Source organism: Hydra vulgaris, chromosome 01 (genome assembly GCF_038396675.1).
Source record: "Hydra vulgaris chromosome 01, alternate assembly HydraT2T_AEP".
Classification (NCBI taxonomy): Eukaryota; Metazoa; Cnidaria; class Hydrozoa; order Anthoathecata; family Hydridae; genus Hydra; species Hydra vulgaris.
In genome coordinates this window covers 40,959,103-40,983,811 of record NC_088920.1, presented here as the reverse complement: position 1 = coordinate 40,983,811, position 24,709 = coordinate 40,959,103, and the positions used below count along the sequence as shown (strand labels likewise).

Genomic DNA, 24,709 nt, shown 5'->3' with positions numbered 1-24,709 from the left:
GGGGGGGGCTAACATTTTGGGGTTTTTGTTGTTCCCAGTCTCCAACCATAGCAATTTTTTGCATAGCGTCCTCATTCCTCATAAATATGAACATACTTAAGTATTGAGTTTTCTTTATGTTTCAAAGTTGCTTAGCTCAAACATCAAAAAAAGTTGTCTCCAGCCTAGGAAGGCTAACACTCTTCTTCATTTCCAGTGACTTCTAAGGTACTAACTTATGTTCTATCTTTGGTCCTGTATTGTTTCTTATCTATATTAATAATCTTCTTAACAATCTTACATCTAAATTATTTGGCTCTATTTGTTTTATAGTCCTGTTTTGATAAAAAGTCTTCTCTTTTCGATCGTTTAGTACAGACAGCTAATCTTGAATCTGATCTCTCTTCTGTAACAGCTTGGGACTTGCAGTGGCTTGTGAATTTTAACTCCGACTCATTTACTTACTGCAAAAAAGTAACATTAACTATTTTGAAAGCAATGTTGTTGACAATTCCTTATTAATAAATAGCAACGTTCTTGCTGATTCCTATTGTTATTTTGTTTTTTAACATGTTATTTTAATACAAAAACTATTTTTTGAAACAAATAACAATAACGTTTTGTGCAGTTTTTTAACAAAATTAGATTTTTAGGCAATCAAGGCAATCAGCATATAAATTGCAGGTATGGTGCAAAATGCCTATTACAACTGGTTGATAACAATGTAAAAATTAAAGAGATAGTAACATTGGAAAAACTACAGATAAAATTTATAGCGTTAGTTTTTGTTTTAATGCTGCCAGTGTTTTCATTCTGTCACTGTCTATAGTTTACAAAACCAATATTATTTCTATACAAAAGTTTTCATAATTGTCAAAAGACTTTAATAAACTTACTAGTCTTTTGACATATATTTCAAAAGACTAGTAAGTAGAGAAACCACTTGTGAAACTTCTAGTTGCTTTAGTTGTGGTAGTTGACAGGGTAGGTAACTGAAGTTCAAATCCACCTTATGCTTTTGGAAATACTGTATGTATCAGTCAATGTATATACAGTCCCTGCATTCTCCATTCCTGTATTCTTCCTATTTAGTCAGTTGATGTATGTGCACTTAGTACGTGACCGGTGTCCCGGCTCCCATTCCTGGCTAAAAATGAGACTTTTTATAAACCTGGTGTTCTATTAAAGTTGGTGAATAAAAATTATTATGTATACGTGGTTAAAGTCACGTAGATAAACATGATGAAAGTCACGCATTCATTTATGGTTATTATTTTAATGACTATTGTAGTTTTATAATTGTCATGGGAATTATAACTTTGTATTTATATACGATTTTATGTAATAAAACAGAAGGTTGAAAAACGCTAGATAGTTGTGATTAATATATAAATAAACGAATGCAACAAGCTATTTCGGCCATTATGCCACCAGTATTTGATGGCAACCTTCAACGGTTTATCCCTCAACTGCGAACATATATTGCAGCAATGGACATTGACAAAGCGAAGAGAAAAACGATAATATTAACATGTTTGCCACCACAGATTTATTCTGCATTAGAAGATCTATGCTTGCCGGCATGCCCAGAAGATGATTCAGTGACTTACGAAGAGATCAAGGAGAACATTATGAAGCTTTTTAAACCAAAGTCATTGTTAATACTACGCTTTGAATTTGCAACAATTAAAAAAGCAAGTAACGAGAGTGTGATGGAATTTTTACGATGGATTGCAAGAGCTGCTGAAAGATGCAAATTTATGGATAGAGATGACAGGATGCGTGACCAATTTATCACTGGCTTTAACAATGGAGCTACGATCAAACGGCTATTACTGGAACCTGAAGAATTTACATTTGCAAAGGCTGTTGAGGCTGCTGTTACTTTGGAACGAGTGACTCAAGAAGCCAGACAGTTGGATGGTTGTGATGGTTGCAGCAACATCGCTACTTCCCCAAACAACTGGTTTTGCCGGAACAAATAAAATAACATGTTTTAGTTGTGGGACATTTGGACATTATGCACGGACTGCGAGGCAAAATGCAAGAACTGTTCACACAATCATTGAGCCAAAGACTGCATCAAAAGATTGCAAGGTTTAAAAGGAAAAGGGAGAATTTGGAAATAATGGCATCTAGTATTCTCCCTGAAACAGCGTTGCCATCATTAAAAGTTAAAATAAACGGAATGTTCTGAACAGCATTAATTGATTCTGGATGCTCAATTACATTGGTTCATGCTGAATCTACACGTGGACTTGTTTCAAAAAGTAAAAAATTCATCACAACTTTGGGAGGAACTGTGCAAGTACTAGGTGAAATGGTAATCAAATTGGAAATTGATGGAATATATAGGATGGTTAATTCGTTAATTGTAAAGGACAAACCATTCGGGTTTAATTTGATTTTTGGAATGGATGCTATTGAAAAATTCGGAGCCGTAATCTATGGTGATAAAAACCGTACTGTCCGAATGTTAGCATGTGACAGGGCAAAATGTGGTGCAAATTATATAAGAAGTAAAGAGAACGAAATAAACAAAAAGAACAAAATAACAAAATAAACAAAGAGAAAGAAATAAACAAAGAAAGAAATAAACAAAGAGAAATAAAAACAACAAAATAAAACATCAGGATTTTACGACAAAAGAGATGCAACATTACAGCAAAGTTCGATGGAAAAAAGGGGACCACATCATGGAACTGGAATAAAGAGCCTGCAATTAATAATACGATCCGCGAATACAAGATGAGCGAAGAGCATGAACGTAGTTACCAAAAAGAAATAAATGAATGGATCAACTCTGGCATTCTTGTGCTGTATAACGAGCAAGCTTTGGGACCACCTAAAGTATTGATACCGCTCATGTGTGTTGTGCAAGAAAATAAAGGTAAAAGGATACGCCCAGTGGGAGACTTCCGAGCTCTCAACGAATTTGTAAATTGTCACACAGCAAATGCCAACGTTTGTCAAGAGAAACTGCGTTGTTGGAGGAAAATTGAAAGTGCAAAAATTCTTGATCTTAAGAAAGCCTACCTTCAAATTCACATTGACAAAAAACTGTGGCCATATCAAACATATTATAAATGGGGAACGGTATTGTTTCACCAGAATGTGTTTTGGCATCAACAATAATGACTACAATTCTTTGTCACATGCTCAATATGAATTCTACTGTGAAGAAAGCATGTGATAATTACATTGATGATATATTTGTCGATGAAAGTGTAGAAACAGCTAAAAATGTAGCGAAACATCTTGAGAAATTTGGGTTGCAGTGTAAACCTAGAAAAAGGACGTGTTTTAGGTTTGAGAGTTGAACGAAACAAAAATGGGCAACTGATATGGAAGCGGGACAATGTAGTACGATTCGAATCTTCAAATGCAGTCACACGAGCACAGCTTTTTAGCAATTTAGGTAAACTTATTGGACATTATTCGGTGGCAGGAAGTTTGCGTTTACAAGCTTTATACATCAAACGTTTAGCTGGAAATATTCCATGGAATGAGTATGTTTCTGAAGATTGCAAAGAAAAAATGAATGAGTTGCTTCACCGTTTGGAAAAAGAGGACTCGGTTGGTGGGAAATGGCTGGTACCAGTGAATGGAAAAGCTGAGCTTTACTGTGATGCATCATCCATAGGACTGGGTGTAATTCTTCTAATTGGAGTAGTAGTTATTGAAGATGCAGCATGGCTATGACCGACGAGTGATACGCACCATATTAATATAAGTGAACTAGATTCAATACTTTGAGGGTTAAATTTAGCCAGTAAATGGGATATAAAAGAACTCACAGTATACAGCGATAGCAGGAACACCGTGGGATGGTTAAACGCAGTTTTAAAAGAAGAATATCACTTAAAGTCTCTGGGAATTTCTCAATTGTTAGTACAACGACGGCTGAATACGATAAAGGAAATAACAAAAGATATTAAGATTATTGTACAATGGATTCCATCTGAACTAAATCTGCCCAATCGACTTTCACGAATCTCTCAAAAATGGTGCAGAACAGCAACCGGATTAATCCAACAGAAAGACATATGGAAAGTTCACTCAATTGATCATTTTAGTGTCAATTGCAACTTTGTTCACGAAACAACCAGAATGTATCACGTAAGGAGGTTTCAGCAGTAATTGCAAGTTATAACCAGTGCAACTCCATCGATCCTTATTCCGTAAAATGGAAGCATGATCAGTTGAGTGTAAAGCAGAATTGGAATCAGGTTGCCCTCGATGTAACGCATTTAGGTGCAAAACTATACTTATCAATGATTGACTGTGGCCCATCACGGTATACAGTGTGGCGTAAACTGGTAACCAAAACAGCGGCTGAAATTATTGGAAAGCTGGAAGAAATATTTTCTCTATTTGGGCCGCCAGTTTGCCTTCTAATGGACAATAAATTTTGTTCACACACGCTAACAAGGTTTGCTGACGAATGGGACGTTGATTTAGAATATCGAGCAGCTTATCGAGCTCAGGGCAATGGTATCGTTGAACGCATACACAGAACAGTTAAAAGAACAGTCGCCCGCTCACGTTGCTCAATCGCTCTGGCAGTATTACTGTACAATGAGGCGATATCATCAAACTGTAGTAAAAGTCCATCGCAGCAATTTAAGCAAAAACCAATGTCATTTATTTCCAGTGTCGATACAGGTAAGAAAGCCAAAAAATATGAAGTAGACACCATATTCAAGGAAGGTGACAATGTTTGGGTAAAACCAGCTCAAGAAACAAAATGTAATCAGTCTTGGATACCAGGTATCGTACAGAAGCAAAATACCTGGTCGTTCGACGTCGAAACTGCAAATAGGGTATTCCCACAACATATCTCACACTTGCGTCGCCGTATTCCAGACTCTCATAATATTAATGACTCATTTAACGATGGTCTTGATATACTAAAAGATGAAGTTGGTAACAGCAAAGGAAGATATAACGAGGATGCCGTTTAAGTTCGAAATGATTCTCAAGAATGCAATGAACAAACGGTAACGTGCTCCGGACGAATAATAAGAGCCCCACAACGATTAGACTTATGAGGTAATACACCAAGAGGGCATGTTCTATTAAAGTTGGTGAATAAAAATTATTACGTATACATGGTAAAAGTCACGTAGATAAACGTGATGAAAATCGCGCATTCATTTATGGTTATTATTTTAATGATTATTGTAGTTTTGTAATTGTCATGGGAATTATAACTTTGTATTTATATACGATTTTATGTAATAGAACAGAAGGTTGAAAATCGCTCAGATAGTTGTGATTTATATATAAATAAACGAATGCAAGAATGCAACACCTGGCCCCGACAAAATTATAAGGTTCAGCAGGGGTTAATAGCCAAGGCATTAAAAAAGTTTACAATACTTTATATATTATAAATTTATGCATACATTTACTATTTATTAAATGCTGCCATGATATATCATATATATTTATTAATTTATAAGGCAGTTGTTATTTGTTACTAATATATATATATATATATATATATATATATATATATATATATATATATATATATATATATATATATATATATATATATACATATATATATATATATATATATATATATATATATATATATATATATATATATATATATATATATATATATATATATATATATATATATATATATATATATATATATATATATATATACTTCCTACAAATTTGCAAGCAACCACTATTAAGACATAAGTTACTAAAAAATAAAAGATAAGGTTAAAAAACAAATAAATGGTTAACTGATAACTTAAAAAGTTGTAAGTATACAATATATATATGTAAGTATATAAGTATACTTATATACTTACATAAATATTACCTATATATGTAAGTATATAAGAAAAACATGAAGATGGATTGGAGTTTTGAGTTTTGTTGATGTGCGACAAAGAAAAAAAAAAGATAAATAAAAATTTTTATAGCATTAAAGGACAGATACAGTAAAAAAATGCGACTTTGCTGAATGACAAGCCAAACAAGAATGAGTTTTGGTTGATCGAACTTTGGATGATAGCTCATTTGAGCAGCAACCATGATAGTATTTGTAAAAGAAAGAAAGAGATGCAACATTACAACAATGTTTGTAACTCAGGGTTGGCATATAAAGCAAGTTCCACTACATTTACAATGTGCTTTCAGACCATGTCTGAGAATTAGAGGGTTGTTATTTGTCAATATAGGAGTGTCAAGAATATAGTGATGACTGTTTGCAGTAAATAATTGTGGTTGGAAAAACATGATTTAATAAAAGAGAGAAGACTTATTGTAAGATAGTGTAGAAACTAGAGATCAGTGTGCTTTCTTGAGTTTTTAAAATTTTACTTTTTAGCACTTATTAATAGTTTAGCAAGAATTGAAAAGAGTTTATAATAAAAACTGCTCTGTACATATAAAAACCAACATAAAAACTGCTCTGTACATATAAAAACCAACATAAAAACTGCTCTGTACATATAAAAAAAGTTGTAAAATATTTCGAAACTGTAATAAATAATAAATGAAACTGTAAATAAATAAAGTAAAAATAAATCCCGGTTTTTATTTTTACTTTTATTTTTTCATCTTTAAAAAAAGATGAAAAAAAAAAAGATTATGGTTTAATATAGCAATTGCACAAGAATATGAAAAACTTAACTTGAAACTGACGAGAAGGAATAAAAGCTCACATACCTGCTTAGTTCCAGGATTTTAGGTAAGAAGAGCATATTAGAGAAACAGCATAAAAAGGGAAGGCTAAAGCTTGATGATGATATGTTGTTTTCACATAGTAAACGACAACTTGGTTGTTTACTATGTGCTCTCTGCTGCGCTAATCTCTACATAAATCAGTTGATAAAACAAAAGTGAAAAAATAAATAAAATTGAAAAGTAAAAAAATAACAAACAACAATTAAGTCAATTAAGTTTTTGTGGTTTTTAAAAAAACAATAAAATTTAATTAGTTGCTACAATTGTTTTAATGGTTTTTACATAATTTATATTCAATTTTAAATGCATAGAGTCATTAAGAGCTGTTTTTTACCATAAGCGGTATATATTAAGTTTTAGTATAAGTTACATATTTATATATGCATGTATATTATCAGCCATAATTTTCTCATTTTTTTGTTTTATTTTTTAGAGTAGTGACCTACTTGACGATTTATTCCAAATCTTTGCACAGTCAGGAGAAAATAACAAAGTAAGTTTTTTTCAGTAAAAAAACATACAAGAACATATATAACAAACTATGTCTGTTAAATGTTCTTGCATGCCATTTGCTAATAGCTTTTTTGGAAAATCAAATTTATGTCAAATAAAAATATTTTAATTTTTTTATTTTGTTTTATTCTTTAGAAGCTGGAAATAATATGTAAACTGTAAAAAACAATTTCTATTCAGCACTAAACTAAATAAACTGCAAAAATAAACAATTAAAAGAACTAAAATAAGTTTAATATAAAAGTGTAATAAAAATTTTCAACAAATTTTATTTAAAAATCAATTTGTTTTGACCGCTAAAAAATGTGTCTTGTCCAAAAGTTTATTTACTTGAATAACTAAAAATGTGTAAGAATAACTGAAAATGTGTAAGTAAACAAAGTAGACAAAAATGCTATTGGAAACATTAGTTTGTAAATAAATTTGTAAATAAATGTAAAATAAGTTAAAATTTTCATTGGTAAAAATAAATTTAAGTTATGATTTTTTAATTGCATTTTCGAAGTATACTTTATAAAAATGATTTTATTTATTGAAACCTTATTATACTATTATTTGAACTTAAACATAAGTTGAACTACCTAAAGTTTATGTAAAATATTAATACAAATATTAAAATATATATATATTTCCTTATGCATATCAAGAAATTTTTTTATGAACATATTTATTAAAAGAATAAATTTGGCAATGTAAAGCAAACAAAACCATTGGATGAAGATAAATTTCTTAAGAAATGGTAATGCTATTTTAGGACTTAATAGACAAAAACAATTTTAACACAATAAGTATAATTTTCTCTAGTAAACGACCGGGGCTATGTCTGGGGCTAGGTTTGATAACACATAGCCATGACCAGGGCCAGGTTTATGATCAGGGCTGCATTAATATTGATAGATCCTATAAAAATGTTATCTTTAACTAAAATTTATGATATGAATTTTATTTAAAAACAATATTTTATAGGATCTATTAATTTTAATGCAGCCAAATGTATGTGTATATACATTTTAAATTTATCAATTTAAAATATATATACACATACAATGTATACACATTTATAGTATATACACATTTTTAACATATGTTTTTATATATATAATGTGTATACTCTACTAATACAATTTGTTTTTAGATTTTGCAAGAAAATGTTGAAGTATCAAATGAAAAAAGTCTCAAACATCTTGAGGCTAAAGGTTAATATGAAACTTTTCAATTCATTTATCAGATTAATTAGGTTTTCAATTCATTTATCAGATTAATTAGGTTTTCAATTCATTTATCAGATTAATTAGGTTTTCAATTCATTTATCAGATTAATTAGGTTTTCAATTCATTTATCAGATTAATTAGGCTTTCAATTCATTTATCAGATTAATTAGGTTTTCAATTCATTTATCAGATTAATTAGCTTTTCAATTCATTTATCAGATTAATTAGGTTTTCAATTCATTTATCAGATTAATTAGCTTTTCAATTCATTTATCAGATTAATTAGGTTTTCAATTCATTTATCAGATTAATTAGGTTTTAAAATTTTTTGAATAAGCAAAACAATAAATTGCAAAAATGATAACTGTCAAAACTTACATACTTAATATATATTGTTTGTTTAAACACCAGTTAATTCAAGTTTTATAAATAAAAAACAAAGTTAAAATAATAATTACTCTGAAAAAGTATGCGCTGTAATTTGCTAAAGCTATTTGCACATTGTACAAACATAAAAATTTTAGTTAAAAGTTTATTTTAAAGTTTTAAGTTAGACATGAATTAATTGATAATAAAAATAATGACAAAAAGGTTTTAATATATTTTAATATATGATGTTTTTTATTTTTACTTTAAAATAACTATAATTTGTTTAAATTAGTTTTTGTATGTTTTTAAACTCCTCTGTCTTTTAGACAGAGCTAGAGAGTGACAAGCATTTAATTGACAATTTGAAAAATAAGAAAATATTGAATAAGACTTAAATTAAATATAAAAGTAGATTTCTTTAAAAAAATTTGATCACTGATAAATTCTATTAGATTGTTGTGCTTCAGGTACTCTGAAGGTAACCTAAAACCTAAAATCTTATCCCATGAATTTTTTTTTTTTTTTTTTTAAGTTTAGAAAGCACTCCATTTGCTCATTCCAAAACTTTCAAAATTTAAATCATTTGCACATTCCAAAACTATCAAAGTTTAAATCATTTGTTAGTAGCTTTTTGAGAAAAATTACCTACCAGACTTGTTTTAACTAAAGATTAAGCCTCCTCTGACCCACCTTTACACCCTTAGCAAGGGGATCAAACAGTGGCATATAATTTATTTGGTTGTTTGACATACTATGTTTTTTCATTGAGGGGTTTAAGGCACTTTTACAGGAATACAGCCTAAAGCTTTGAATTTGTGAGTATTTTTTCTAGAAAGGAAATATTTACTATAACATAAATATTGCATTTAACAAAATGATTTTTTTTAAATACAAACTTTTTTCTTTCTATAACAATAAACTCTTCTACATGCTGCTCCACTATATGAACTTTAAAAGTAACATTTGAACCAAGATCTTGGAAACTTTGTATAAATCTTTTAATATATCATAGTAGTTTGGCTTCAATGTTTCAAACATCGCTAAAGTCTTTCAAAGCTTTGAAATATTTACCTTTAAAACTAAAATAAAAGAAAAAAGTGCTTGTCCAGATAAACATGCATTTTATTCTATTTTTATAAGACACTCTGGTAAGATGTATTGTAGACAGTATGTACAAATGAAAATACCTGATCAGGTTTCTGAAACAATTTTTTAAATTTTACATTCATACTAATCAGAATATTTTGCTCGTTACTTTTTACTTAAATGTGGATCTAACTCTGACTTCAAAGTAATTAATAAGGTAACTTTAAGATAACCCTGCTCTCCATTTACTGCAACCTTAGCTTCTATATTCTCTGATGTAAAAGATCTTTGTTGTAAACTGTTGTAACTAACAATTTTTTTGTTATTTCATTATTATAGTAAAATAATAAATATAGTATATATTTCACTTGTTTTTTTTAGAAACAATGTCTCATATTATAGACAAACCTGTTGAAGTAATGTTACCCAATGCTGCTGAAGTAATGTTACCCAACTCTACTGAAGTAATGTTACCCAATTCTGTTGAAGAAATAATACCTGATGCTGTAGATGTAATGGTATCTGACATTGAGATGGATAAAGAAAATATTAAAGCAGAGATTGCTAATGAAATTGATAAAAGAGCAGAAATAAAGGGTTTTCTTAAATCTTTAAATAATATTTAGTTTACATTAATTGACATTAACTTATTTAAATTTTTCTGGTTTAAAATATATATATATATTATGCATTTAGTTTCAAAGATTCCACGGGCTAAAGATTTTAACAAATCTGAAGGTAGATTTTTTTAGGTTTTTTTTTGTTGTTGTTGAAAATGTTTTTGTTATAGAATTTTATTAAAATGTTTTTTACAAATAAGAAATTGATTTTTTAAATAAAAAATTTGTGGATTTTTTTAACCAATAAAGAGGTTTTTTAACCAATAAAATTAGCCGGGGTTAGTTTAATTAGCCGCGGTTGGGGTTACGGTCCAGACTGCCTAAATCTTGACAAACTCTATTTTCTTATAATATTTCATCTTTGATTGAAATTCGCGTTATGTTTATATATAATGCATATAGATGTGTGTGTATATATATATATATATATATATATATATATATATATATATATATATATATATATATATATATATATATATATATATCTGTGTGTGTGTGTGTGTGTGTGTGTGTGTGTGTGTGTGTGTGTGTGTGTGTGTGTGTGTATATGTGTATATATATATATATATGTAAATTATGTTAGTGTATTTTACAAATAGAGTGCTCAATGTTCTTAAAGAACAGAGCAATAATTAATTAGTAAAAAACACTTATCTAACTTTTATCTTCGACTTGAAGTTTCACCATTGCTGGATCATCAGGAAGAGTTACTAAATCTCAAAAAAAATTCAATTTATAGAAAAAAATATTTAACAGGAAGTTATAAATTTTTATAAAAAATTTTTAATTACTATATTTTTTTGTTAACGGGAAGTTACAGAAAGTAATTATGAAATAATTTTCTTTGGAATGGGGATAGTTTAATTTGGTCATTTGTTTTTATAATTTTTTAAGAGGTATTTATTCTCGTGCCTACATTTAGAAATTAATTCAGATTTTTTATTTAATAAATTTTCTTGATTTAAATGAGTAATTATTTCAAATTTTTCTTGCAAACATAGCATACATTTTTTGGAAATTTTATAATAGGCAGGGGCAGATTTTAGAATAGACCATTGTAAATTAAAATTTTTCTTTTTTTCTTTTAAATCTCAAATATATTTTGACAGCATAGTCTCTTTTGAATATTTTTTGTGTTTAAACTATTGTATGTCAACCACAAACAATCGTTTGTGGTTGACATACAATAGATTTAGTAACTCTTCCTGATGATCCAGCAATGGTGAAACTTCAAGTCGAAGATAAAAGTTATATAAGTGTTTTTTACTAATTAATTATATATATATATATATTTTTATATATATATATATATTTATATATATATATATATATATTTTTATATATATATATATATATATATATATATATTTTTATATATATATATATATATATATACATATGCACACACACATACAGGGTGTACAATTAATTTCTGACCCTTCCTCATGGAGGAATATTCTTTTAAGAACCTGAAACTAATTTTCCCACGATAATATTAATACCGCGTAAAATAGCAACAACGGATGTCCTCAATAGGGAGTTCAACAATGTCTGAACTGATTGGGCCTTAATTGCATTGAGCATGTATGGGCAAAGCTCCAGAACAGCTTTTTTTAAAATCCCAGACCCCAAAACTGCCAACAACTCATCACAAGAGTTCAACTCATCACAAAAAGCATGGGCTTCCATCACCCAGAAAGAATGCTTTTCACTTATTAAAAATTTTCGCACCAGAATTTTGAAATGTTCCGGTAAAAATGGTGAAATAACTCACTACTGATCAGTAATATTGTTTTAAAGATTTTGTGAAAAATAAAAAAATATTAACTAACAACTGAGTTACAGTCATTTATAAAAGGACACAAGAGGGTCAGTTTTAAAGACTAGAGGGAAAATTAATTGTACACCCTGTATATATATGTATGTGGGTATATATATATATATATATATATATATATATATATATATATATATATATATATATATATATATATATATATATATATATATATATATATGAAATAAATAAATTTTAATTGTTATATTTTTAAAGATTTATTCAAACACTATAGCTACTTTTATTACAATTTTATTTATAATTGCTAATTTTTTTTTGCCTAATATTTTTTTAATTTGGCCTAATTTTTTAACTATATAAGTTTTTTTATAGTTGATCATAGTTATAACTTTTTTTTACATAATCTTGTTTTAAAGTTGTTTTTTTAAATGTAACCATGTACTGAATTTATACTAAAATATAAAATTCATCGATCATGTAATAAATTTTAACTATGTTAAATTAATTGCAGAAAATACAAGTACCTTGTCAAGAAATTATTTAAATAACACAAGCTATCAATATTATTATTATTATATATTATTTAAACCAGAAATATTATTTATTTTATACAATGTTATTTTTGTCTACAAACTTTGTGTTTTAGTCTAAATTATTTTCTCTATTAGTTTTACAGAATTCTAATTTCTCAGAATGTATTCAGCTGAAATCACCAGGTACTTATATACAACTAACCGACCCCCTCCTCCTCCTCTTTATCCCCAACCTTTTTAAATAACAATTTTCAGTTATTTATATTTGAAATACCTTTTTTTATAGTAATTTTTAGTTGTTAGTTATAATTAAAAATATTTTAATAATAAATTAATAAGTTTTTATTTTATTTAGGCAGATTTTTAAATCAACATAAAGCTCAGTTTAAAAAGTAAGTCAAGTTTTATGGAACCTAAATTATTTAAATTGATAATTACAAAGTTATATGTTATTTACTCTGGCTAATTTCAGAATGGATTCGCTTGATGTTTACATGGAGAAGAAACGTCAACGTGCTGATATGATCTTAAACAAGGTTTTATTAACAGTTTAAATTATAGAGTAATTCTATGTCAACTCAGTTTAACTATAAATAATTTATTTTGTAAAGTTTTGCATAGATGACAAACCCAATTAATAAATTATCATGGAGAAGTTTGTGACTCCCGTTCCAAAGGGGTTTAAAATGCGACTAATACGTTTATAAAAATATAAAGAAAATGTAATTTTGAAACTTATTTTGACTTGAGAAAAAAATATGATTCAAAATGCACCTGTAGTGTTTACATTTTTTTTTTTAAATTGATATATTATCATTTTGAATTAAAAATGAAAAATACTTCAAAATGCAAAAACAAGGCTTTTAAAAGCATTATTGCCACAATATATATATATATATATATATATATATATATATATATATATATATATATATATATATATATATATATATATATATATATATATATATATATATATTAGTCTTATATTAAATATGTCAAATATTATCTTCTATTACACTATATCTGTCATTAAAAATAAATAAAAAGTAAACAAAACTGTTGGACTTAAAACATAACTGTAGTATTGGTAAAAATCAACTAAAATAAAAAAATTTAATTTTTTTCTAAAAAATATCTCATAACTGATTTTAATTTCTAAATTTTTACATCTTTGTTGTTTAATACAGAATACTTAAAACAATTGTGTTAACCTCGTTACAACTAAGTATAAATTTAATCAGTCCTTAAGTTATTGTAGAACTTTTTCGCATAACATTTTACATTAATAACTGCTTGGCATATGTAGGCATTTATAACTGCTTGGCATCCATTTATAAGTGTCAAAAGTAATTCCTCTTATTTTTTTGTCTTTGAGTTTAGCATCTAAAATAGACAACAGATTTTCAATTGGATTAAGATTAGTTGATTGTGCCACTTAAAGGTAGGTATTCCAACATTTTGTATAAATCTTTCTCTTTTTTTTTTTTCTTTTTTTTTTGCTGTATGCTTTATGTCTTGCTGAAATATATAGTTTCCATCTGAAATCAAATAGGTTATAGTAGAAAATATAGTAATACTTATGTTGGTCCATGATCCTATCAACTCTGTACAGGTTTTCCACTGCATAAGCAGTAAATGCACCCCAAGCCATAATTTTTTGAATATAAATTTGTGCCTCTGTTTAAAATTTTTTACAGTTCTTCACTTTTGTTGATTTTGTTAATTCAATTGGTGTTTTTAAAACTTGATAAAAATTGTATATGCTTTCTGCCATTTTTAATTTTTTGAGTGGAGAGCTAGATATTTGGGTTGATTCAGATGAGGTGTTTGTTTCATCATCTGATTGAGTTGAGTTGTCGGTAGTTATAAGGCTCTCTGTAATATCCTTTTTATTTAGGTTCATGTATTGTTCTTGAATATTTGATTTTATAGTCTCTTTCTCCTCATCTGATATGACATAACTAAGTTTGAATCTTGGATCTAAAACTGTAGAAATGTTCAAGTATTTATTATATTTATAGCTAGAAAACCTTGAAATAAAATCTTTTATTAACTCTTCTATTATAGCTTTTATTTCACCTGCATTTTCTGAAGCATAGGCTAGGTACGCTTCCATTCAAACTATAAATGGAAAAATTTGAGACACTGATGCCCTGTTTTCACTCATCTCTAGTGTAGCTGCCTCAAAATGCTTTAAAACTAAGATAAGTGCCTCAGCTAATAACCAATGGTCTTCTGTACGAATAGAGGCATTGCACTTTTGATTTCTAATAAAAAATAATGTTAGTGAGGTTTTTTGTTCTATTAACCTTTTTAGCATGTAAAATGTTGAGTTTCATCTCGTAACTACATCTTATATAAGTAAATGTAGGGGTAACTTTAGCTGTTGTTGAGTTTCATGTAGCATGTCCATGGAGGACATAGAATAGTGAAAGTGTGTGACAATTTTTCTAGCCTTAGCTATAAGATCATTCACAATTGTTTGCCGCTTAAAAAGCTTATCAGTTATACAAAGTTGAAGAGTGTAGATTATGCAACTTAGAGAATTTTTTTCTAAACCAGCTTCTTTTATGGCTAATTTCATATTGGCAGCATTGTCTGAGAGGACAAAGTACACTTTGTTAGTTGGTATTTTCCATTCATTTAAAAAATCCTTTAGAAAGTTTGATAACTTTACACCTGTATGAGAGCCTGTCATCTTTTTAAGTTGAAGCACAGCTGTTATAGAATTAAACTCTGAGTTTATCCAGTGTGTTGTTAAAGAATAAAAGCTTAAAATATTGTGATATGTAGTCCATCCGTCAGTGGTGAAACTCCAAAAATCCGCTTTTACTACATCATTCATAATTTGTATTTTCATTTTTTGATAAATTAGAAGAACAATTGTTTCGGTCATATGTTTTCAAGAGGGCATGGTATAACTAAGTTCGAGATGCATAATTAGTTTGTTAAATCCTTGATTTGTAATTAAAGAATATGGCTGAATGTCTACGCATACCATTTCTCTGATAAGCAGAGTTATTTTTTGAGCTCTTTATTCACTTGATGTCCATTTCTTATGCTTATTAATAATATCTTCAAGCTTAGGTTGATGTTTTGGTCTAGAGTAACTGTAACGCTATTGCCTAAGGAATCTTTGCTGTTATCATTCTCTTTGCTGGTTGAAGTAGATCCAATAACATAGCTTTTTTTTTCTGTGCTAATTTTTTTTGAAACCTTTTAGATCTTCTATTTTCTGGAAAACTTTTGTATGTTTTGCTTTCATATGTCCTCTTAAATTGGATGTTGTCATTTTTTTGCCAGATATTTTCTTGATATTTCGTATTTGCCTGATATTGTCTTGATATTTTCATTTTGCAAAATTTACAAATTGCCTTTGACGATTATTTTCATCAATATCCAAATAGTCCCAGATTAGACTTTTAGTTGCTTTGCTCATTTTTGATTTATTTTTAATTTATTTTTATCTCTAAGTTTATGTTAAGAATGAAAAGTCTTTAATTCATTACGCTGGAAGCATAGAATAAAAGAGAAAGAAATTTTTTTTTTTGTCATTTTACTTTGAATGAATGATAAAGTAGCATTTTAAACTTCTTCGTAATTTTTTTTGCGTTTTTGCCCTATTTTTAGAAAATAAAAGCATATATAAACTTTGAATGAATGAGAATTGAAAAAGAAAATTGATTGATTCGAAACTCTTGCAGTTATTCTTTACTATTAAAATGTTTCATTATATTTACATTAAAGTTAAATTAAAAACAAGTTTATTATTAAATTAAAAGCGTTTAATAACATAAATAAATATTCAATATAAGAAATGTTATAAAATTTCGTACAAACATTTGCTTAAAATTTGCTAATAATTAGAAGTAACGACTTTATAAAAATTTTCTTAATAAAAAATATTTTTTTTATTTCTGAAGAAAAAAAAACTAAATCGTTTTAATTCAAACAGAATGACATAAGTTAATATTTAGAAAACTCTTCCTGATGATCCAACAATGGTGAAACTTCAAGTTGAAGAAAAAAGTTAGATAAGTGTTTTTTACTAATTTATTTATTATTGCTCTGTTCTTTAAAAACATTGAGCACTCTATTTGTAAAATACACTAACATAATTTACATATATGTATATATATATGGTTCTTCATCACTTCTCTCACAATCAATTGATCTTCTCTGAAGTTTTTAACAATCTTCAAAAATCCGACTTCCTGCTAATTAAATTTTGAAGCAAAAATCTAGACTTTAAACTAAAAAAAATACTTGTACTTTGAACTGTAGATCCACATCCAACCTTTTTGGAAATGTTACGCAAAAACCAATCTGTGTTATGCATTTGAATTTTTCTACTTTTATCAGTCTGAAACATGTTTTTTATGCATTTAATAATTTTTGGAAAATTTTCCCACCCACTCTAATCTTATTAAGACCTCCTGCCCCCTTCCTCCCTTATTAAATTTTACTTGTTATCAACAAAAACTTTATATCTTGAAACTAAAAAAAAAAAATTCAGTAAAAATTGGCCTTAAAAATTAGAAAACAATTATTTCAGTCACCGATAAAAACAAAAACTTTCAGTGTAAACAGACTTTAAATATTGTCGACCTAGTAAATCTTGATTTTTCAAAAAAGAGGTTTTGGTTTTTTTTTCAACAAATTATAAAACTTATACCAGCATATTAGAAAATGCGCATTTTCTTATATTACACCAGCTGTTAGAAAATGCGCATTTGATCATGAGCCTCGCTAGAATTAAATAGTTTTATTTGTGTTTTTTAAAAAATATTAGTTTGAATTTATAAACTGAAATTTTTTTGTAAAAAGTACTTTTATTGTAAAATGAAAAATTTACATAATAAAATTTTCAGAGGTATCAACATTCTTTTTGGTAAACAACTTTAAATGCTTGGATATGAGTAGTCATATAGCAATCCTTTGAGAAACTTTTTTGTAACTGTCCTGAGCGAAATTGTTTTGCTAAATGATAAATTTAAAAAGAGGCTTGCAAAGTTGTTCTTTGTATTAATGTACTTAAGCCCTCTTCTCCTTGAAACCCATTGGTGGCAGAAGTTTTGATGGTTACATTTTACATTTGAAGTAATTTTATAAATTTTTTGCCAAAGCTAGTTTCACTAGCTTTGGCAAAATTTTTTCCTAGTTTGCTAGGAGCATTGAGGCCGCAAACATGTCATCAAGGTCATACTATATATGTCATAATATGTCTTGGCACAATGAATTTTTTTTTTTTTTTTTCTATAGTATAATTTTTTTTTTAATAAATAATTTATGAATTAAAATATTTTTTTTTTGTTTGTTTGTTTTATTTATAGAAACTAAAGAAATTCGACCAATTAATTGCAATAGAGTGACATCAAACATTAAATGTAATGATAATAATAACATTGAAAATAATGGTATAGCAAAACTAAAATAAATAATTTATTGATCCATTGGCAATCAAGAATAATATTAATTTTAAGGAATTATTATTACTTAAATTTTTGGTCTATTTATATTGTTAAAAAAATAAAACATGATTTTTGATGGTAATATAAATTGATTTAAATTTTTAGATATAAAAATAATCACTTACCCTCTGGTTATTTTATGTTTGCAGGATCAGAATTTATTTTTATTCACATGATTTTTTATTTTTTTTATTTTGGTCAACATATTTATAAATGATTAACATAGTTGTATAGAGCTTAAAAAGACTTAGAAAATGAGGTGTCTTTTAGAAGTCAATTGGATCCAAAGTTATAGCATTTATTGTCCGGAAAAACAGATAATTTTTTGATTAAAATGTCCTTAAGTGTGGAAAATTGGCATACTAAATCCTATTGAAATTATGATAAAACAGCTGTTTGAAATTATGATAAAACAGCTAAAAATGCACATTGGATCGCGAGCCTTGCTAGATGCACCTATGCATGTGTAATGAAATTGGCTGTGTAATGTAAATTGTGTAATGTAATTGACTGTGCAATGTGAACACCAAAATAAAATAAGAAAACATCAAAAATCAAGTGCAAAAAACAAAACAATGCGCGAAGGAAAAAAAGTGTAATATACATAATTTTTACACAAAAATCCTAAGTACCATTTCTTCGAGAAAACATAAATACTTTGTTTGAATAGAAGAAAGGCTATACTTGCTTTTTTCACAGAGAACCATTTTTAGAAAAATGTTTTTTTCAGTAAAAGTTTTTAAATGATGAGAACCAAAATTTTTTGTATAAATGAATGGTTCCCCATTCCATTTTTCATCCCTTTTTTTAATGTTTGAAATGATTTTTCATCCCTTTTTTAATGTTTGAAATGATTTTTTAATGTTAATAGCACATCGAATTGGTTTGAAATTTTCAAACCAATTTGATGTGTTTTGGCACTTCAGAATCCAAACTTTTAAAAACTTCTTTTTAAAAAAAGTTACCGCGCAAGTTTTTTTTATCAAAAGTGGTCTTAAGACATGAATAATATAAGTGAAGCCATTAAAACTTAGTACTTTCTATATATATTTGGAAAGAAGATGAGTCAAACTAATTGATGCAAAAAGTTTCAAGGTTCTAGCTTAATTATAAAAAAAAATACGAGAGAAATATTCATGAAATTTTGTGTGTTTTTTTTAATTATTTTAATCCAGTACAACCTGCTTTATGTTCTGCTGCCTTGTAGGATACGCTTATTTAGGCAAAGGCCAGGAAAAGCCATCTCCGATTTGAAACACTCCCTGCCTTGGGGCTTTTGGTTGAGTAAAGGCTAGAGGTGTCTCGATAAAAATGCTCATCTTGGGCAGATGTGAAATACAACCAGCTACTGTCTTGCAGAAGGCCTCCTAGGCAAAGACTTAAGGGGTAAACAGATTCTATCATTTGACCAGCCCCGCACCCCTTGTTCATCTATTAGGCTGGCGCAAATGTATTTATAATTCATTGTTTCCAGTTTAGGATGTTGAATGCTGGACCTTCTTGACTCAATGCATGAGTTTTGCTAGTGTTTCTGTTTTTATGACTAGGCAACTCATTCTATTATCTCCTAATGAGGGTATAGCTTTAAAACTCAGTTTTATGGTTCTGAGGCTGACTGATAGTTAGGTTTTCCGAACTCTGTGGTAGCTCTCAAGAGGCTGATTCCATCAACAGCTGTAAAATATCAGTACTAACAGTGCCATCTTGCACATGGACAGTGTCCCTGTTCGCAGTTTTGATGTGTATTGTGGAGGCCACATTTAGAGCCCTTTGTTACGACTTAGGATTTATTAATAGTAATGAGCCAATTGCTCGGCCTATTAAATAGTGTACTTAGTATTATCTATGTTTTGAGTCGAATTCTTTAACAAATGACTAAAGTAACAATTATAAAACACAAAAAACCTTTGTGAGACTAATTTGAGTTTTAAGTCCTTTAATTTATAAAGACTCCAATATCACATGCTTGGCCTGGGCATTTACATTCATAAAAATTCATCCATTTGTCAGGAAACTAGATTAAATCCACCAACTATTATTTTATGTGCTTTCGTTTAGCACCACTTCACTCTATCGCCTTACTCTTTGTTCTATATTGCTCTCCTTCATCTCAAGACTGCACTCTTTTTGATGTTATTTCTGATCAATTTGAACAAGCCCTCTCTCTTTATCCATCAGCCAATATCGCTGTTGTGGGTGACTTTAATGATCATCACATATCACTGAATAGCTTGGCGCTAGTGTCAGTGACTCTGCAGGCGTAACAGGCCTACAACTTTTGCCTTTCTCGATCACTAACTCAAATAGTCAACTTTCTTACTTGTTTTCCAGACAACCCGAATCATCTACCTTCTTTATTCAACCTACCTTTATATAATTCTGACCCTAGTCAGTGTTCAGTTTCTCCACATACACCCTTAGGTGCTTCTGATCACGGTTTGATCTCTTTAAAACTATTATCTCATTCTTCATCATCAGAATCCTCCTATCATTGTACCTCTTACAACTACCTTAAAGCTGACTGGGACTCTTTCCGTGATTTTCTTTGTAATTGCCCTTGTGTAGAAATCTTTTGTCTTCCTGTTGATAAATATGTTTCTTACATAAATTCTTGGATTCTGGCTGGTATGGAATCTTTTATTCCCTCTCAACAGTTCCAATTCAAGCTTCACTCTTCTCTATAGTTTTCCTTTCATTTTACTGCTGCAATTTCCAATCAAAACCATTACTTCCATATCTATCAGCAAAACAATTCTCCAGAAAACAGACATCGGTTTACTAATGCTAGAAACCATTGTAAGAAGGTTTTGTCTAAAGCCAAAGCCTGCTATTCTCAGGTCATGAACCTTGTATTTCATCTAAAAAATTAGGCTCTTGTGACTCTTTAAGAATCTTTAAGAGTGTCTATAATAAAGGTGAAATGAGTGAGGTGAAGTAGCAAGTCATCTATACTTTCAAAACTATTCAACAAGCGCTTATCAGAGTCTTGTTTTCTGGCCTGCTGAAAAGCGGCATCTTTTATCCCTTTTTTCAAAAATTCTGGAGGGTAATCTGATTTGTCTAACTACCATCCCATTTGTCTTCCTATCATAAGCAAGGTTTTTGAATCTTTAATTAACAAACACTTAATCTCTCATCTTAAATCTAATAATTTATTTTCTGATCATCAATATGGGTTTCGATCTTCTCATTCTACAGCTGATTTGCTAACAGTAATAACCAATAGGTTTTATCGTGCATTATATAAAGGTGGAGAGGTTAAGGCTATCGCTCTTGACATTTCTAAAGCTTTTGATAAAGTTTGGCAAGCGGTGTTCTCCTTAAACTTTCTTCTCACGATGTATCTGGTAACATCTTTAAGATTATTGAATCCTTCCTTTCCAATCATATTATAAAAGTTGTCCTTGATGGACAGTCCTCTTCTGTAACTTCAGAGGTTCCTCAAGATTCAATCCTTGGCCCTATTCTCTTTTTAATTTACATTAACAATCTTCCAGATATTCTCACATCTAAGGTGGCATTGTTCGTTGATGATACTACCATTTATTCTGTCATGATAAGAAGCCAAAACTCTCTGACTGCTTGGAGGGGCATTTGAGCTTGAAAAGGATCTCACTTCTGCTACTGCATGGGGCTCACAGTGGCTGGTGAACTTTAATTCAGATAAAACCCAATTTTTTTCGACCAATCATTACCACAATAATTTAGATCTTCCTATATTTATGAAAAGTGATTTACTCAACGAGTTATATACCCTTCATTTTCTAGGATTAGCTTTTATTTCCGATCTTTCTTTGAAACCATATATCAAATCTGTTGCAAAATTAGCATCTGCTAAGTTTGCATCTCTTTATCGTGCTTGACACTTTCTTACTCCCGATTCTATTCTTTATCTCTATAAATCTCAAATTCGTCCTTGTATGGAATACTGTTGCCATATCTGGAGCAGATATTCCAGTGATGCCCTTTCGCTTTTAGACAAGGTGCAAAAACGCATTGTAAACATAGTTGGACCTAATAGTGGTTGCTTGCAGCCTTGTAAGAAGCGAAAGTGTTAAAAAGATAATTAATTCAGTTTTTTAACTGTGTACATTTCCAAGAATAGATTATGTTTAAAAAAGTTTTCAAAGTTTGAGTTGACATGGAATTACTCTGAGATATTTTTTTAAAACCAGTTTATAATTTTTGATATATTTTTAAGACGTCATTAAATTAATTACGTACTAAATTTATTAACAAATTAAACCGTACTAAATTTTTTAAGTTTTCTTGTATTTAGAACGTCGGTACCAAACTTGGAGTTTATAATGCGGTAACCCCTGCCAAAAATGTGCTTCGTTCCTCACCTCGTTTGAACCGAGAACGTTCTAACGAAAGAAACGTAGCATTATATAAAGGAAGAAAATCTGTTCACTTTACAAGTGCTATTAAAGATACTAAATCGTGTTTAAATGCTACTATTGGTGATATGAGGTAATTTTAAATGCTCCTATTGGAGATATATACTTTTTTTTAAACGCAATAAAAAATAATCATGCACACATTTTTCGTAGATCTCCCAGTTTGAAAAAGACACCTGTTAAGTTTGATCTTCAAGCTTCTTTAGAGAAAGGTCTTACCTACAAACCACACTCTGGAAAGTTAAGGCAGTCCTATTTCCAAGTAAATAGATTGCCACCAAAAAAACTCGATACCAGCTCTGCAGAATTAAATAAAAAGTCTATTAAGGAAATCAGAAAAGAGCCGAGATCTAGGTTGGTATTATTCAACCATTTTAACAAATTTTTTTTTTTTTCAAAATTACTTTTTATATATATTTATAAACTTATGGTAAAATTCGGTAGTTATATGTTGTTTGTAGTTTATATTTAGTCAATATGCACAACTGAAAGTTATTACATTTTGCATATATATATATATATATATATATATATATATATATATATATATATATATATATATATATATATATATATATATATATAAATTAGTAAAAACACTTATCTAATTTTTTTCTTCAACAACTTGTTTCACCATCAGGAAGTCACTATCAGTAGGTTCATCAGGAAGATTCCTGATGAACCTAATGACGGTAAAACAAGTTGTTGAAGAAAAAAATTAAATAAAAAATTTACTAATTTATTATTGCTCTGCTCTTTAAAAGGATTAAGCATTCTATTGGTAGAATACATTAACAATATATATATATATATATATATATATATATATATATATATATATATATATATATATATATATATATATATATATATATATATATATATATACATATATATATGTATGTGTATATATATATGTATGTGTATATATATATATATAAATACAACCCTTGGACTTAGGGTCGGCATTCGGCAATGCCGCCCTAACTGCCGACCTGAAAGTATTTGAGGTCGGCAAAAAAAACGTTTCTATATTTTATGGTTAGACTTTTGTATCAAATAATTTTTGCCGACCTCATTTTTCCTAATTCCGAGGATTGTGTGTGTGTGTGTATATATATATATATATATATATATATATATATATATATATATATATATATATATATATATATATATATATATATATATATATATATATATATATATATATATATATATATATATACATATATATATATATATTTATATATATATATATATATATATATATATATATATATATATATATATATATATATATATATATAATATTTTTTTAAAGTCGATAGTTAAAACATTTTATATATTTAAGAAATGACAGAAGAATCGAGATGACAAAAGGTCGTGAAAATAAACGAAACTCAGCTATTGCCAAAAAAAGAAAAATCGATATTTAGAGGAATTATTTAATAAATTTTAAGTTTTTAATTTAAACTTTTAGCTTGTCGTTTAAGCTTAATTGAATCGATTTTTAATGTGCGTGAAGCAATGTATTTATAAGTGCGTTTATATATGTTGCTTTGTACGTGTGTTTGTATATATGTATTAAATCACACGTACTATAGAATGTAATAATGATGTAATTGAATTGTTAATGTTCGCTTAAATTTCTAAATTGTCAATATTTACTAATAAATATTTATTATTTTTTCAAACTTTCAAGGGTCGGTTTTAAAGTAGAGTTTTCAAGAAAGTTGAAGGTCTTGCAAAAAGGTTTCATTCCAAAAGGAGAATTTATTTTATTACTTAGGGAAAATTTCTTCCGTTATTATTTTATAATATTTTTTTACATTATGCATTTATTTGTGCTATAGAGCACATCAGTTATACATTAGTGAGTATGCACACTCTCAATCTGTCGATAATGCCGGCATACAGTCACATAACAAATATCTTGATTGTTGAAGTTTTTAGTTTAACATTTTGTAAAAATATGCAGGTAAATGGTTGGTCAAGGGCTAGT

The 24,709-nt window shown here is 28.4% G+C and overlaps 1 protein-coding gene across 2 annotated transcripts in view; it reads left to right on the top strand.

Annotated features, from left to right (window-relative positions):
* The window catches only part of LOC100199093 (nucleolar and spindle-associated protein 1), a 32,378-nt gene extending 7,996 nt beyond the window's left edge, over positions 1-24,382 (top strand). The window contains exons 3-12 of one of the 2 annotated variants that reach the window (XM_065788165.1): positions 7,130-7,189; positions 8,345-8,405; positions 10,258-10,473; positions 10,573-10,614; positions 12,966-13,013; positions 13,186-13,222; positions 13,303-13,366; positions 22,584-22,777; positions 22,858-23,058; positions 24,059-24,382. In XM_065788165.1, coding sequence (XP_065644237.1) covers positions 7,130-7,189; positions 8,345-8,405; positions 10,258-10,473; positions 10,573-10,614; positions 12,966-13,013; positions 13,186-13,222; positions 13,303-13,366; positions 22,584-22,777; positions 22,858-23,058; positions 24,059-24,143 — 1,008 coding nt within the window. In that variant the 3' untranslated portion in view covers positions 24,144-24,382. The remainder of the gene's footprint in view (positions 1-7,129; positions 7,190-8,344; positions 8,406-10,257; positions 10,474-10,572; positions 10,615-12,965; positions 13,014-13,185; positions 13,223-13,302; positions 13,367-22,583; positions 22,778-22,857; positions 23,059-24,058) is intronic. The other variant, XM_065788166.1, reaches the window with a different exon arrangement.
* Positions 24,383-24,709: the final 327 nt, after the last annotated feature.